The sequence below is a fragment of the Amblyomma americanum genome, chromosome 11 (genome assembly GCF_052857255.1).
Source record: "Amblyomma americanum isolate KBUSLIRL-KWMA chromosome 11, ASM5285725v1, whole genome shotgun sequence".
Taxonomy (NCBI): domain Eukaryota; kingdom Metazoa; phylum Arthropoda; class Arachnida; order Ixodida; family Ixodidae; genus Amblyomma; species Amblyomma americanum.
This window is the reverse complement of record NC_135507.1, coordinates 42,964,679-42,982,581: the sequence shown is the minus strand read 5'-3', so window position 1 is coordinate 42,982,581 and position 17,903 is coordinate 42,964,679. Positions and strand designations below refer to the sequence as shown.

General features: G+C 50.7%; 1 protein-coding gene across 1 annotated transcript in view; it reads right to left on the bottom strand.

Annotated features, from left to right (window-relative positions):
- The window catches only part of LOC144110555 (uncharacterized), a 36,350-nt gene that overhangs the window by 1,870 nt on the left and 16,577 nt on the right, over positions 1–17,903 (bottom strand). The window contains exons 7-8 of the mRNA XM_077643568.1: positions 17,345–17,542; positions 12,961–13,086 (exon numbers count right to left, since the gene is read on the bottom strand). Coding sequence (XP_077499694.1) covers positions 12,961–13,086; positions 17,345–17,542 — 324 coding nt within the window. The remainder of the gene's footprint in view (positions 1–12,960; positions 13,087–17,344; positions 17,543–17,903) is intronic.

The following is a 17,903-nucleotide window of genomic DNA, read 5'->3' as shown; positions in this document are numbered from 1 at the left end:
ACAGTTTTAGTCAAAGACATGTTGCAAAAGGGTTGCAAGCCCCAAGGGTAGCGTTGGCCTGGCGGCCTGGGGCAAAGCTGGAAACATCCGAAGGTCACGGCAAAGGATGAGTCGACTGGCAACAGAACAACTTGTTTATTCTGGCATCGCAAAAGAGCAGCCGGTCAGGGCGACCACGTTACTCGAAGGAAGAAAATCGAAGTCTCTCCTTGGAGTCCGGGGCAGCTCCCTTTATACCCACGGAGTCGAGGGCAAGAAGGAACGGCTTGGGACGAGGCGCCCGATACGGCGACGCTCAGACATGTTCAGACGTGACGTGCGCGTCCGCCGGGCCGGCGCCGGTCAGACCTCCTCGCCTCCCAGTTGGGGAGCTCCTCTCCCCGGCTGCCGCGCTTTGACAAGCGTGGGCACCAACATGCACACACACACACACACGCACACACGACGACACGTGGCATTGAAACCTGCCTGGACGCGCTTGGCGGGAGGCGTTACGGCAGCACTGAACGGGTCCAAATGACCGCCGCTTTGAACGAAGCCCCGGCGTCCGTTGCATCCGCGCCGGCTATACCGCGCGTCGTAGCCGAAACGTAACAGACCGCCCCGCCGGGAGAAGGAGATCCCGATGGTCAGGGGACTGCATCCGCTGTCCGGAGGGATGTCGCTCGATGATGCTCGTAATCGAAACCGGTCGTCCCTCGACGTTGCTTGAGCGCAGCGCACAGAGAAGGCCTCGTTCTCATGTTCAGGATCACACAGGACACTGCAAAGTGACTTCTGGAGGGAGGCGCTGCGATCGAAGAGTACGGACGTGCCTCACATGCGCTCCGCGATTTTTGGGTCCTCTGACCCGGTTAATCCCTACGGATCTCCAAAATTCTTGCTGGAACCGACGCCGAAAGTGAAGCGGACCACGAGGATACCACTTCCAAGCCGGTGGGTCCATTTTTTAGGATTTTATCGGACTTTGAAGTTCCCACGTGGTCGGCCAGGCGTTAAGCCTAACGAGGCTTAGCACGAGCTCGGGGCTCCGCGGCCTTCCCGGCCTCGGCCCGCGGTGAAGACGCATCGGAGCGATGTCCCGAACGAAAACTTCGAGTCAGGAACAACCCACAATCACAAGACAACCAGGATTTTTTACGGAACCGCCCGAAAACATGGAAGAAGACTTCCACGACACCATCGACGTGACCCACGTACCGCGAGGCCACGACGGCCTCGTCGCTACAGGGACTCAAGCCCCGGGATGCAGCACCCCATCGACTCTACAACGACCACAAGTTAACGGAATGGACGCAGACAAAGCAGAAGGCTGGGCGGTCGTCCAGTCAAAGAAATCGAAGAGACGCCAAAATGGCGGCGACAAACCGCAAATTTTGGCGGGAAACGGCGCAGGAAGGTCGCCATCTTCCGACGAAGCGGGAAGAAGCGCAGCTGGCGCACCGGAGAAGAAACAATGGGAGGGAGGGCCGAGGCTGCGACTGCCTCCTCTCCCGAAAGACGACATCAAGATAGTCCTCCGGCCGAGGGGACTCGCAGTCAAGGATCTACCGCAATACAAAGTGGTGGAAGCGGTGGTTGCGGCCACCGGAAGAGGATGCAAGGAAGAAGATCTTCTCGTCCGACTTCGCCACGGCTCGAACATCATAATCGTGAGCACAGCTAACGAAGACGCAGCCAAGAAGGTTCTGCACATCAGGCAGATCAACTTTGGAGGCAAAAGCTTTGCAGTGAACACACACGCGGCGGCCCCGGAGGGAACGCTACGGGGAGTTATTCACGGCCCAGCACCGAAAACCACATCCGAGGAACTCAAGGCCCACATACGACTTCGCACCCAGGGCGTCAGAGTCATAACGGCAAGAATGCTTGGAAATTCAAGCACGGCCCTCATCACTTTCGACGGCCCTACTCTTCCGAAGTTTGTCATCTACCACAGCAGCGAATACCGGTGCCACCCGTACAGGCCAACAAGGCAGGTATGCTACACCTGCGGCCAACAGGGGCATCGCATGGACGTCTGCCCAAACCCGAACGCCAAGGTCTGCAGACAATGCGGACTTCAGAACCCAACGACGGACCACCAGTGTACACCCAAGTGCCTAGTGTGTGACGGCGACCACATCACGGGCACGAGGGACTGCAAACAACGACTCAAATCAGCGAGCGAGCTGCGGTGGGGCCCCCTGCAGCAGCAACGCAAGAGCCGGGACCGCAGCCGCAGAAGAAGGCCGCGGTGGTTCCGAGACGAGAGCCAGGAATCCGGGCGCAGCGGCAGCCGCGGACGCAGCCGCAACCGGAGCCGGAGTCGAGGATCCGAGCGGGACGAGTCCTTCCCGCCCCTGGGACAACAGCAACAGAAGCAGAAGCAAGGACAAGAGCAACAGAAGAAAAAGAAGACCGGCGGTGTCAAGGTGAGCTGGGGAGACGGCCCTCCCAAAACGCTCTTTGCTCCGCACTCAAACACAAACACACAATCCACTCGCGAGAAACAGTTAACGGAAGAGAACAAAGCCCTCAGACAGGAACTAGGCCAACTCAGAAAGCAGCTGAGCGAGGTCCTTAAAGAACTCCGCGAAATCAGGACAGGGCAGACACAGCCCAAAACTCAGACCCCACCACCCCCAATGGTGGAAGCAACACAGCCACAAGATGGGAAGCTCGAGGCTCTCATAATGAACATGCAGAAACAGACGCAAGAGCAGATGCAATTTATGCAGCAGAAATTTGCCCTTCTAGAGCAAAACGTTAGAACACACATTAAGAATCAGAACGCGCAGAGAACGACTAACGACGCTAGAGAACGCCTATATAACGAACGCAGGTTCGGCGCAGAAACCCTCAACTCCAACCCTAATACACCATCATGGCAGAACGCCTCCAACAATTAGAGATATGGCAATGGAACTGCAGGGGGTACAGGCAAAAACAAGGCCTCCTGCAGCAGTACATTTATGCCAAAGGAACCCCACCAGACGTAATTATATTACAGGAAGCCAACTGCACACCTTCGCTGAGGGGCTATACGTGTCAGGAAGCTCGCCGTACGGCGACCCTCGTAAGCAAGAAATTGGTAGCCACAGCACACGACGAAATAACGGACACTCGGATCGACCACACGATCACAGAGATTATACCTAAAAAGAAAGCACAATCCAAGAGCACCTTTATTATCAACCTATACAGCCCGCCTAAGCAGAAGGATGGGGACTTTAGCAGGCTTTTTACAGAGGCTAGAAAACTAGCGGGCAACAACACCCTAATAATAGCAGGCGATTTCAACGCCAAGCACCCAAAATGGGGTTACAGCAAAGACGATAAAAAAGGAAGAACAATCAGCGACGCTGCAGAGCAAACGGATTGCGATCTCCTAACTGACGAAACCCAACCAACCAGACAGGGTAACAGCGTCAGCCCAGACACTTGCCCCGACCTGACTTTTGTGAGGGGCGCCAGACAGGTCGAGTGGGAAAACCTACTCGAAAACCTAGGAAGCGACCACTATATACTGAAAACCAGCATCACAGCCGAAGACACAAAACGAAAAATAGGCAAGACCCGTCTCGTCAACTGGGACGCCTTCAGGGCCCACTGTAGACAGATGCAAGGAGGCGACATTGTATCTGTGGGGGAGTGGAGCCAACAGCTCAAGGAGGTCCAGGAACTCTACACCAAAGAAGTGGACCGAACCGAACACGCCCCGGAGGTGGATAAGCGACTCCTCAAGCTTTGGGAGGCGAGACGCGGACTCACCGCACGGTGGAAAAGACAAAAGCTGAACAGGAAGCTCAAGACCAAGATAGCTGAAATCACCAAGCAGGCGGAGGAGTACGCGACGCAGCTGGCCAGACAAGGATGGCAGCAGTTTAGCAACGCGCTGAACGGCACCCTGAGCACGGCCAGAACGTGGCAGATCCTCAAGTCCCTCATGGACCCAAGCAAAAACAAGTCGGAGAGCGGCAAAGCAATACGAAGGCTGGTGCACCAATACACCGGTACAGATAAACAACTACTGGAGGAGGTCCGGGTCAAATGCTACGGCAACGACCAGGTCGAGTGTTACAAAGAGGAATATCAAGGCGAAGAGAACCCCGTCATGGACAGGCCCATAACCAGGGAAGAGGTGGTCGATGCGATCAGGTCGGCAACAAGAAACACGGCAGCAGGAGCAGACAGAATCCGCAATTCACTGATCAGAAACTTAAGCGACGGAGCTATTGACCAGCTCACCGCGTACCTCAATAAACTATGGCAGGAAGGAACAGTACCCGCCGAATGGAAACACGCGGTCGTGGTGATGATTCCGAAGCCCGGTAAAAAACTACAAGTGGAAAACCTCAGGCCGATATCCCTCACATCGTGCCTAGGCAAGATGTACGAACGAATAGTAACGAAGAGAATTCAGTCACACCTGGAGAGAAACCAACTCTACCCTGATAGCATGTACGGGTTTCGAGCCCACCTGTCCACGCAAGACGTACTCCTCCAGCTAAAGGAGGAAGTACTTGAAAAAATGCCGAGAAGCGGAGAAAACGTTGTCATGGCCCTCGACATCAAAGGAGCCTTTGACAACGTAAGCCACGCCGCCATCATGGAAGGCATAAACGACACGAACTGCGGAAGGAGAGCCCATAACTACATCAGGGCCTTCCTAAGCAACCGAACAGCGACCGTAGGGCTAGCCGAGCTGCGAAGTGACGTCTTCGCCACACCCTGCAAAGGAACACCCCAAGGCTCAGTCATATCGCCGGTGCTCTTCAACATGTCAATGCTAAGACTGGCAAGAAAGCTCAAAGAGATCCCGGGTATCAAACACGCCATGTACGCCGACGACATAACCGTGTGGATCACCCAAGGATCGCTAGGAGAAAAACAAGACCGACTACAGGAAGCCGCCACCTGCGTAGAAGACTACGTGAAGGAGAGGGGCCTGAAATGCTCGACCGAAAAATCGGAGCTCATCAGAATAGGGAGACACCCTACCCAAGCCCCGCTGGACGTCGTCCTCGAGGGACAACCGATCCCGGAGAAAAACATAATCCGCATTCTGGGCATGTGGCTACAGAGTAGCCGCAAATGCAGCCACACCATCACCCTGCTCAGGAAAGCCACGGAACAAGTAGGAAGAATGATCAGCCGAGTATCCCAAAGAAGATACGGAATGAAGGAAGACGACACCCTAAGACTCGTAAACAGCCTAATCGTCAGCAGGGTCACATACTCGCTGCCCTACCACGCAACAACAAAAGCGGAAAGAGAGCAAGCCGACTGTATACTAAGGAAGGCCTACAAGATCGCTCTGCACCTACCCAGGAACACGTCAAATGAAAAATTACTCCAGCTCGGAGTCAGCAACACCTTTGACGAGCTAGCAGAGGCTCAAATGGGTGCGCAATTGACGAGGCTCAGGGGCTCCCCCACAGGAAGGGCGCTCCTAAAAAGGCTAGGTCGGAACGCAAGTGGTCTGGCTGACAGATACACAGAAGTTCCAGACGACCTCAGAAGAACTTTCAACGTGGGACCCTTACCTAAAAATATGGATCCCAACCTACACGAAGAAAGGCGGAGAGCCAGGGCCGAACAGATAAACAGAAGGCTAGGCCAATCCGAAAGCACACTATACACAGACGCTTCTATGTACGCAAGAGCAGAGAAACGCACAGCCGCGGTAGCGGTGGTCAACGGTACAGGGGAAACTATCACCTGCGCTTCAGTAGGGGTGTCAGGGATAGCAGAGGCCGAAGAAATTGCCGTCGCGCTAGCGATAGCCGAAGGCTACAGAAAAGGTCGCTCCCTAAATATCCTAACGGACTCGAAAGAAACATGCAGAAACTATACGAAGGGCAATATCAGCGGCACTGCCCTCAGAATAATCAGCGAGGCGGCAGCCTCAGCTGAAAGAATACCCATACAACATATAATCTGGGTGCCAGCCCACGCAGGCGTAGCAGGAAACGAAAGGGCGGACAGTCTAGCTCGAGGGCTCACTTACCGAGCAGGCTTATCGATCGTCTCGGAGTCACGGCTACTCATATGCGAGGGGGGCTACACAGAGACCCTACAACTATATAGGGGAATCAGAAAGAGATATCCATCACCACACAAAGCACTAAATAGGGAAGAGGCTGTAGGATGGCGTAGGCTACAGACGAACACCTTCCCTAACCTACACACATACAACAAGATATCACCAACGCAATTCAGACCAGACTGCCCCTGGTGCGGCAGTACGCCCACACTCTATCACATCACCTGGGAATGCAAGAGAAACATAGCATTCCACAATCAACAAACACCGAGTGCGGAGCAATGGGAGAGCTGTCTCTTCAGCAGCGAGCTTGAGGTCCAGAGGGCCTTGGTAAAGCACGCAACTGAAGCGGCACAACTCAGTGGAGCCCTGGACTGAGGGCCCACTCTTGCTTGAAGACTCAAGTCGCCAGCACCCAAGCAAGACGACCAGGAAGTCTTCATCCCCGCGAACCTCTTGGAAAGAAATAAAAGTTTTCTCTCTCTCTCTCGGGAGAGTTGCCATTTTTGGTGCTCGTTCCCAGCAAGCGTTAGAACTACGCCGAAACGCAACCGCTCAGTCAGCAAGCACGAGACAACCCTCACTAAGCTCTGCCAGGCTCTTTCCCCTTTTATACTACTGCCTAGTTCCTTACAGTAGTCAAGCAGCACTCAGAACGCGTCCACAAATTGGAAAATTGCACTAGAAAGCACATAATCACTTTGAAACACTAAACAAAAGCAATATGTTAAAAATCCTGCCTCAGGAAGAAAACATCAGTAACAAACAACTTTGAGGCGGATTCCTACGTTAGGGGCTTCGACTTAAGCCATCGGCGTTACCGTTGAGACTCCCCTTTTTGTAACGCACCTCAAAGGAATATTGTTGCAAAGCGAGACTCCAGCGCAGGTGGCGGCCATTTTTGGGAGAGATGGTTTGCAGCCATTGGAGAGGGCAGTGATCCGTCTCAATGATAAACCTCGAGCCGGCTAGGTAGCATGACAATTTCTGAACGGCCCGCACGAGACACGCACACTCTTTCTCGGTGGCGCTGTACGCCTGCTCACGACAGGTCAGCTTACGACTAGCATACAGGACGGGGTGTTCCACTTCTCCATTGTCCCTTTGGCACAGTACAACGCCCATGCCTCGCTCACTAGCATCGCACTGAACAACGAACCCTTTTGTGTAGTCTGGCGATCGTAGCACAGGCTGGCTTGTTAGGGCGCTCTTTAGGGCGCTAAAAGCTCTTTCCTTTGTCTCGCTCCAGACGACTGTTTGGGGCTCTGTTTTTCTTAGAGCATCCGTCAGGGGAGCCGCGATATCGGAGTACCTGGGGATGTACCTCTGATAGTAGCCGGCGACACCTAAGAACGACCGAATATCGGTCTTCGTGCGCGGTTGCGGGAAGTCTCGCACAGCGGCCACCTTTATTTCAGAGGGGCGGCGACGACCCTGTCCAATCACGTGACCGAGGTAGACAACCTCGGCCTGTGCTAATTGGCACTTGGGAGCCTTGACTGTCAAGCCCGCTTCGCGCAGGCGGGTTAGCACTGCCCGCAAGTGTGCCATATGCTCAGACCAGGATGCGGAGAATATCGCTACGTCGTCTAAATACGGTAAAGCGAATTCTTCCTGTCCCCGCAACACTTTGTCCATGAGGCTTGAAAAGCAGTATGGCGCGTTCTTCAAACCAAAACTCAAAACTTTAGGACGGAATGTTCCCATTGGTGAAATGAACGCCGCATACCTACTAGCCTCTTCTGTAAGTGGAACCTGCCAATAACCCCTGACAAGATCTAGGGTGGAAATAAACTGAGCGCTACTAACTTTCTCAAGGCGCTCCTCGATGTTAGGGATCGGATAAATTTGATCCTTAGTGATGGAATTAAGCCTGCGGTAGTCGACGCAAGGACGAGGTTCCTTGCCCGGTACCTACACTAAAATCAAAGGGGAGGTATAATCACTCTCACCCGCCTCAATAACACCGAGCTGTAGCATTTTCTTTACCTCAGCCTCCATAATATCGCGCTGGCGGGGTGACACCCGGTACGCCTTGGATCGTACTGGCTCTGGGGAGGTAAGTTCTATATCATGAGTAAGGACAGAAGTCCTACCAGGCCTCTCAGAGAACTGACCTTGAAACTCTTGTAAGAGTTGGTGTAGTTCGGTTTTCTGCTCAGGCGACAGCGGTGCTTTACTGAGTAAGTCACTAATGACCTGATCAGTGTCTTCCCTGTTCGTCACTGAGCCTAGTCCCGGAAGCTCGACCGGAAGCTCTTCTAACTTTCCCGTGTCGGGCATTTCCTCTCCAGTACCTGGTGCCTTCAACGCTACAGGCTCAATTTTATTCAGTTCGGACGTGCTCTGAGTATCAGCTTGCTGCGCCTCTGACCCTTTCTCATTGTTCGACAACGTCGGCCCCGCAACTACCGCCTTTGCAGCGAGCTCCCGAACTCTCGATCTGGTTAAGGCCTGAACGCTAGCCTCACCAAACAAAAGCCCCTTCTCGCGCAGGAGGTGATCGGACCTGTTCGAAAATAGGTACGGGTACTGGGGGGGCAGCATAGATGACACTACGGCCTCCGTCTCAAGTGCTCCGAAAGGTCCTTCAATAAGCTTCATGTTCTCGTCAGTGCTACATAATGACAAACACACGACTTTTCTTTTTGTTTCTGGACACTGCGCCGAAAAGTGACCCGGCTTCTGGCACGTATAACACACGCGCGCTTGCCTCCTCTCGAACCGCTTTCTGCGTTCGGCTTCGGCTGCCGCCGTCTCCTTACGTTCGGTCGGACTGCTTTCACTCGCATCCGCACTACGTGTGTCCCCCCTTGCTCTCATGGGTGTGAACTTCGGCCTCTCAGACTTGGAGCCAAATTCACCCTTTTGACCGTCCTTAGCTCCGCGAGCCCGACGCGTCACAAACTCCTCGGCTAGCTCGGCGGCTTTATTTATTTATTTATTTATTTTCAGATACTGCAGACCATACATATACATGGCCCAGGCAGGAGGGGCATCCGCGGCAAAAACATGAGTACACATATAACAAGCATACAGCTGTTCAGAAACAAATTTCACACAAAAAATTCATAAACAGCGAACTACAATTAACAGCGCAAAAATTGACGCTCCAGTTCTTTAACAAAGTCACAGGCTGCGAAAGTGTGCGAAGGCAGGGAATTCCATTCACTGGTAGTCCTGGGAAAAAAACTATGCTTATAGGTATTGGTTCGTGCAAAAATTGGGGCCAAGGAGTGAGGGTGTGTGTGTCGAGTTTTCCTGGTGCAATGTGGCTTAACACAGTCTGGCATGTTTAACCTCAGCGTACCTGAGACGCAGTTATGCAAAAAAGCGAGCCGACTAATTTTTCGACGGGATTCCAATGTTCCTATACTATGTTGCCGCATCAATAAGGAAGGAGAATCGTGCCTTTTATATTTGCTAAAAATAAACCGGACAGCCTTTCTTTGGACTCGCTCGAGCTGCAATATGTCCTTCTTATTGTGCGGATCCCATACAATGGAGGCATATTCGAGCTTGGCTCTAATGCAGGCATTATAAGCTAATAGCTTAACTTCGACAGGTGCACCTTTAAGTTTCCTCTTTAGGGACCACAGCTTACTAATAGCGGAAGAACAAATGGCGGATATATGCGGAGACCAAGTTAGTTTATTTGTTAGCGTCACACCAAGATATTTATGCGTGTCTACTTCTGTTATAATATTGTTGTTAAGCAAGTAAGAATAGGTGCTGATATTTTTCTTCCTTGTAACTCGCAACAGAACTGTTTTTTGTGCATTTAGTTGCATTCCCCATCGAATGCACCACTCATGAATAGCCTCTAGGTTTGCTTGTAATATTGTATGGTCATTTGGTGCTGTGATGTTCTTAAAAAGCACACAATCATCCGCGAACAATCGGATAGCAACACCATCATGAACGACATCAGACAAATCATTGATGTATATCAAAAACAATAGCGGCCCCAAGACGCTGCCTTGGGGGACACCAGAAGTCACAGAAAGCGTTTTTGACGAGAAATTCATAATTTCAACGAACTGCTGCCTATCTCTAAGGTACGCCCGTATCCACTGCAAAACGCAGGAAGGAAGACCAATGCATTCCAATTTGTACAGCAACTTTCCATGCGGCACTTTATCGAAGGCCTTCGAAAAGTCTAAAAACAGCGCATCCAGCTGGCCATTCATGTCAAGAGCTTGTGCGAAATCATGAACAGTACAAACAAGTTGGGTAACAGTTGACATGTGCTTCCCAAAACCGTGCTGATACTGTGATAGAAAGTTGCGGCTTTCTAGGAAATCTCTGATGTAGGTGGCAATGACGTGTTCAAAGAGCTTACAGCACGTACTCGTGATTGAAATGGGGCGGTAATTTGACACAGATAAACGATCACCATTTTTGTAAATGGGAACCACACGTGCTTTCCTCCAGTCATGTGGTATTTCCCCTGTGGCAAGTGATAAGTTGAAGATATCTGTTAAGAATGGAGATAGTTGTTCCGCGTACCGTCGCAGAAAAGAATTCGGTATATCGTCAGGACCAGAAGGTTTTTTAGCATCGAGTTTTAAAAGCATAGCTGTGACCCCTTCCCTAGAAACCACGAGATCATCCGCGCCTGCTGAGTGTGTACTGTGAACCCTGAATTCTTCTGCGGCAGTGAATACACTCTGGAAGTAACCGTTGAAATGTTCGGCGATTTCAGGGGGATCAGATATTGTTGCATCTCCGATTTTAATTTTCTTAATTTCCTTTTTGCTTCCATTTAGGTGACGCCAGAATTTTCTGGCATCGCTCTTTATGAAGGCAGTAAGACGATGACCAATGTACTAACGTCTGGCCTATCCAAGACCCAGTACCGCACGTTCTCAGGTAACCGACTATAAAACTGTTCTAGCCCGAAACACTGCAGAATTTTCTCGTGGTCACCAAACGCTTTCTCTTCTTTGAGCCACTCCTGCATGTTTGACATAAGCCTGTAGGCAAACTCTGTATATGACTCCCTTCTGCCTTTTTCATTTTCCCGAAACTTCCGACGGAACGCCTCCGCTGACAGCCTGTACTTTTTTAGCAGACTCGATTTCACTTGGTCGAAATCCTCTGCCTCCTCTCTCTTCAAGCGAGCGACTACGTCGGCCGCCTCGCCGGGTAACAAAGTGAGCAAGCGCTGTGGCCACGTTTCCCGAGAGAACCCCTGCTTCTCGCACGTTCGCTCAAAGTTAACCAGGAACAAACCAATGTCCTCTCCAAGCTTAAACGGCCGCATCAGGTCAGTCATTTTGACCGATACCCGCTCTCCTGCACCGTGTGCCTGACTTCCATTACGAGCGCGTTCCATCTCTACCTCGAGACGCTTCATTTCCAAAGCGTGTTGACGGTCGCGCTCTTCTTTCTCTTTTTGCTCTTTACGTTCGCGCTCCTCTTTCTCTTTTTGCTCTTTACGTTCGCACTCGTCTTTCTCTTTTTCTTTTTGTTCTTTACATTCGCGCTCGTCTTTCTCTTTTTGCTCCCTCTCCTCAATGGTCTCAAGGCATTCCGACAGCTCGTCATCCTCAGCCTCCAACTCAAGAATAGCCCTTAGCAGTTCTGGTTTTCTGAGTTTGTCTGAGACATCCAGACCCAACTCTCTTGCAAGCTCCAGCAATTTCGGTTTGTGCAACGACTTCAAATCCATGGCTGTTCCGAATGCTGCTTTCTCTACTGCCTACTATTGTCTTGCCGCAAACTAACCCGGCAGCAACGACAACCACAATTACCAGCTCTGTTTCTGACACTAACAAAAGCCTGGCAAAACTCAGAAGAAGAAAGTCCCGCACTCACCAAAACTCGCAGCCAAGAATTCAGCGCAGTCGTTCCGCTGCAGGCAACCAGTCATCACACAGGGCTCGTTGCACTGCTCCCGGGTGGTCGTTGTGCTGCTCAGCATACAGTTGACCGCATATCCTCGCTGCTGGCCTCCGTTGTCGGGATCTCACCGCTGGCAACCAGTTGTTGCAAAAGGGTTGCAAGCCCCAAGGGTAGCGTTGGCCTGGCGGCCTGGGGCAAAGCTGGAAACATCCGAAGGTCCCGGCAAAGGATGAGTCGACTGGCAACAGAACAACTTGTTTATTCTGGCATCGCAAAAGAGCAGCCGGTCAGGGCGACCACGTTACTCGAAGGAAGAAAATCGAAGTCTCTCCTTGGCGTCCGGGGCAGCTCCCTTTATACCCACGGAGTCGAGGGCAAGAAGGAACGGCTTGGGACGAGGCGCCCGATACGGCGACGCTCAGACATGTTCAGACGTGACGTGCGCGTCCGCCGGGCCGGCGCCGGTCAGACCTCCTCGCCTCCCAGTTGGGGAGCTCCTCTCCCCGGCTGCCGCGCTTTGACAAGCGTGGGCACCAACATGCACACACACACACACACGCACACACGACGACACGTGGCATTGAAACCTGCCTGGACGCGCTTGGCGGGAGGCGTTACGGCAGCACTGAGCGGGTCCAAATGACCGCCGCTTTGAACGAAGCCCCGGCGTCCGTTGCATCCGCGCCGGCTATACCGCGCGTCGTAGCCGAAACGTAACAGACAATATAGCCGGAAATTAGACCCACGGAAATAAAAATACACGTGGACTCTATGATTTACGTATCTCTCCGCCAATGGCAGAGCGGCAAGCCGCCACGGGAATGGCTGACGCGTTGGTTGACTCCGCCTACCTACCGCGTTGAGTTAAAAAAAAAGAAAAGGCGGGAGCCGGGACGTTTAATCCGATTTAATTAGGGCAATCGGCCGCGCAGGACAATAATTCGAAGTTTCTAAGAATGCCCGGAACTTGTAGGTAGAGTTCCCGCGGTAAAAAGACTAGTTCAGATTCCTCTTTAGTGCACCTTTAAGTTATCATGGCAGAGCCTTATCGTGAGCAACGAGAGAAACAGTTGGTGTCGACCGACCTTGGCGAATATGGTGTCCTCGGTGTCGAAAGTCACCGCCGAGCGAGGGTTCAGCCGAAACGAGTGCATTGTCTCGTGCGCCTCGTCGCGTCGCATATGCGACATGTATTCGCTATCACCGCACACCTGCAGGGAAACATCAGGAGCTGGCTGTAAGGATGCAACATTCGCCAGCACGGGCCTGCAGACTCCAAAGTACCGTATTTTTCGGAACACAGTCCGCAGGTTATACACGCTTAAAGGGGCTGATACACCAAATTTTTGAGGCTATAAATAGCCTGCTATCGGCTTCCTCAGAGCGCAAGGGCACTCATCGTCACGTGTTGGACACAACAGACGCTTAATAGATATTTTAATTCGGTACCAAAGAATTCCTAAATGCTCATGCTCGCGATCGACTCATCGCTAGCGCGATTTATACTGACGTCACTGTGTTGGAAGAGTAACGAAAGTTCTAGTGACGTCGTACCACGTTAAGGTGGTGTAATAAGGGAGTAATTACTCATTGGCATCCACCCAAGCGCAGCTATATGGCTACAAAGGAAAGATACAGAGCTTTCTCAGAAACTTCGTAGTTAACGAATTCGTCTTGGTACGGGGTTCGAACCCCCCGGGACCACCGCTTAACCGGAGCAGTCGCTCTACCAACTGAGCTAACCGGGACGGCAAGCTTATGGTTGGGCGATAGCGAATTGATCAAAAGCTCGAAGTGAGAACAGTGTTGGTCAAATGTTTAAGGGAATCCCTCAAGGTGGAGTAGATGTGTAATAAGCGAGTAATTACTCAATGGCATCCACCCAATCTTTCATTTGTAGCCGTATGGCTGCGCTTGGGTGCATCCCTTACAAAAATTTCTTTAGACAGTCTATAGACTGTCCGTACAGTTCTGTCTATGAAGTGGCCTCAGTACCGAGAATTGTTTCCTCGGCCAGGGTGTCCGGTATGTAAACACGAGGACATTGAGGCCGTCATTCATCACTTACTGTGGGACTGCCCAGCTCTCAAGCCTACAAGGATCCGGCACCTGATGGTAGCAGGTCTTTCACCAAGCAACCCTTCTTCATACATTGCCTGGACGCAGGGACCGTACCATCGTTCTCTACTGGACTTCATCAAATCAGCTAACCTTTTTCCATTCATTTAGATCATTCATCACACCTTCACCTATCATTGATGCCCTGGGGCAATAAATTTCGCTTTCAAAAAAAAGTCTATAGACTCTCTATAGACAAACACAAGAGAACAGTCTATAGACAATACAAATCCTATAGACAGTCTATAAACAATCTATAGATTTATGGCCACATGCTTTTAGTAGACTTTTGTATATGGACAGTCTATAGACTATGAATAAAAAAAACTAAATATCTATAGGAAAGCAATAGAGTCTATAATAAGTCTGTAGACTGTCTATAGACCATTTTTGAATGCTTCTCCCGCGCGTTCTGCCCATTCTGAGCCAGAAAGGACCAGAAAATGACTACAGGACTATAGGTCTGTGGGGGCTTTGCTGCTTTGCCAGAAACTTTAGAAGCATTGCGCTAGAAGGATGAGCCTGGTGGAGTGATCTTTCCTCAGATATATGCGCTAAAAAATTCTGAACCCGAATTTTGTGAGCTTTCCTTTTCCTTTTCTTTACCTTTATCATTACCAGCGACCGCCTGTAATATCAGGGCACCTGATTTATTTATTTACTTATTTATTTATTTATTTACACCTGAAATGTCACCGTGGGGGTGCTATATGAGGGGTGGGCAATTACAGCTCTTCTATGAGTTTTTCAATGAATGCCTTGAAATGTACTGGGTTAGCGTGAGGAACTGCGTTGGCAGAAAGGCGATTCCAGTCCTTTGCTGTCTATCAGAATAAAACGTATATATCAGATGCACATTGGTATGCGCTGATGGTGTTTTACTGAGTTCAAAACGATGACACAACAAGGTAACCATGTGGGCTAGTTGGAGCGCTTCAGACAGAACTTCACCAGCGAAAGTACGAAAGCACAAGGAGAAGGAACACAGGACAATTTATCCCGGCCGCGGCGGTCGAATTTCGATGGAGGCGAAATTCTGGAGGCCCGTGTACTGTGCGATGTCAGTGCACGTTAAAGAACCACAGGTGGTCGAAATCTCCGGAGCCCTTCACTACGGCGTCCCTTATAGCCTGAGTCGCTTTGGGACGTTAAACCCCCAGAAACTAAACAAACAAAACAGGACAAGGCTGGACTAACAAATGAAGTTTAATCAAGGGGAGGCCAACCTAGGTCACCAGATGACGCATGCGTATCAGGCGCACTGAAAACAACACATATGTTGCGATTCACCAAAGAGTGGATACACGCTCAAGATCTGGCAAACAACAAAAGACACCTATTTTGCCTATCAACCTTACACGCGCACACTTCTACTTAGGTAACTAAATTCCTTGTTCGTGAGTAGAAAAGACGGTGCACTGACACATGTGTCACTGCCTTGCAGCCTAATATGGTAGGACTCCAGGATTTCACTCTCCTCCCTGTTTTTTTTTTCCTTTTCCAATCTCTCACGTGACTGCAGTTGTGGAAACTGTGTTCCGGCTTTGAACTGCATTTCAGTCATTGGGAAAGGAAAAAAAACAGAGAGGAGGGCGAAACCCTGGAGGCTGTTGAATGTGGGCATCGGGGTCGCTTTTTTACAAATAAATTCTGATTAGGAAGGCTCGATACCTGCATATGCTCAACTTCGAATTTTTTGCACTTTTTTTCCATTTTTGCCTGTTGTTTTGGATTTGTGTTGCTTGTAGAACTATGTGTGGAGTATTGTTTATTTGTAACTGTACCCCCCCCCTCCCCCCTAAGTAATGCCTGAAAAGGGTCTTTAGGGTATGTGAATAAAAATTAAAAAAAAATATTGTAGACGGAACCACGGATCAGGAACGACGCCTGCTCCGACCACCGCCACCACCAGGACAGGACTGCCGACGAGTTAAAGGAGTTGGATGATGGGAGGAAGGTTACGAGTGGATTTTAATTACATATTTACATTTGTGCAGAGTCAGACATCAAAAGTGAGCTTCTCTAGATCCGAAGAGAGGATCTTAAGGTAGTATCATAATGAAGGATGCAGGACGATGATAATCACTGCACTCGCTGTCCAGTTTTGTACAGTTCTTCGTCCCTAGATTCCCCAGGTTGAGGATGCCCTCGCCAGGGTGGGAGTGGCCTCAAACTTTCACTCTCGCGCACAAACACACACCACCACACATATGGACACGCCCCCGTCACATGTCGAGCCAGGGAGAGAGGAGGATGCCGTCGGGTCCACGCCGACTGCGGAGGGGTATGTCCTCCGGCCAGCCGAAAGTTCCCAAGCATCGTTGCTGACCTGTGGTCCCGCCGAGAGCGACTCCGATCCCCACATCCAACAAGGCATACCATATTGACTGCAAGGCTCAGACACGTGCGTCAGTGCACCATTTTTGCTACTCACGAACAAGGAATTTAGTTACCTAAGCAGAAGTGTGCGCGTGTAAGGTTGATAGGCAAAATAGGTGTATTTTGTTGTCTGCTAGATCTTGAGCGTGTATCCACTCTATGGTGAATCGCCACATAAGTGTTGTGTTTAGTGCGCCTGATACGCATGCGTCTTCTGGTGACCTAGATTGGCCGCCTCTCGATTAAACTTCATTTGTTAGTCCAGCGTTGTCCCGTGTTCTCTTCTCCTGGTGCTTTCGGTGGCGAAATTGCGTCTTAAAACGACGAGATACGCGGTGAGCGGGCATGATTACACAGTTTCTAAGTGGTGAGTGGTAAAATTTATGAAGAAGACAGTCTGGCTATTTTACGGCATGAAACGAGGGATTGAAGATTAGGCTTTGACTTTATAGATTAGTGACAATTCAGTGAAAGGAGTAGTCGGAATGAATTAACCATGCAGGAAACCAATGTTCCTCGCCAGCTCCGTAATCAAAGCAGAACCTGACTAAGCGCAAAAGGAAAGGAAAAAGAAAAAAAAGAAAGCTTACAAAAAATGACCCCCCGCACTCGACGTCGACGTAGTTTTGTGAAGGCGCGCTATGGGAGCGATACCTGGCGTTTATTTTTTTTTTCGAACTCATGAAAGTTGTTTCCCCCCCCCCCCCCACCTACAAAAAAAAGGAGTGAATCGAACGGAGGGCACTACTGTGATTAGAACACGGTAGTCAATCGATATAGGCCAACTCAGACTTGTGCTTTGTGTCCCGCAAAGACAATTCATTTTCCATCATGAAATCCTCTCACTACGACCGGTGACCTCTTCCTTAACGTCTCTGTAAAAGCCCCGACTTGCGAGTTTTTGGTGTCTCGTTTCTGATAGCCCCTAATTGATTGGGACCACACAGATCAAGCACTTCGCGCGCAACTCACGGACGCGAAGCTGTCGATCTCCCGTGCGTAGTCGGTCTCGTCGAAGGGTCTGCACCGGGAGCCCAGGTCGAAGGCCTTCGCGTCGTTTCCGAGACCCGCAGGCACGTAGCGTCGGGCCGCCACCGACATCGACACGAAGAAGGCCGACTCGGACGCCAGCAGCTTCAGCTTCTTCTCCATATAGTTGAGGCTGTCCACCTGCCACGAGACGAGAGCATCTTAACTTTCCAGGTATTACTGGCTGGTTATTATTGCTCTTATTAACGTTATTAATTAGAAGCCTCATCGGAAAAAGAAGTGGTTGGGTTTTAACATTTGTTAAAACGACAACTCTCAAGAGCAAAGTATACAACAACTGTATCTTACCGGCACTCACCTACGGGGAAGAAACGTGGAGGCTAACGAAAAGGGTTCAGCTTAAATTATTGACAACGCAGCGAGGTATGGAAAGAAAAAAAGATGGGTGTAACGTTGAGAGACCGGAAGCGTAATGGAGTGGGTGAGAGAACAAACGCGGGTTAATGACAACCTAGTCGAAATCAAGAGGAAGAAATGGGCT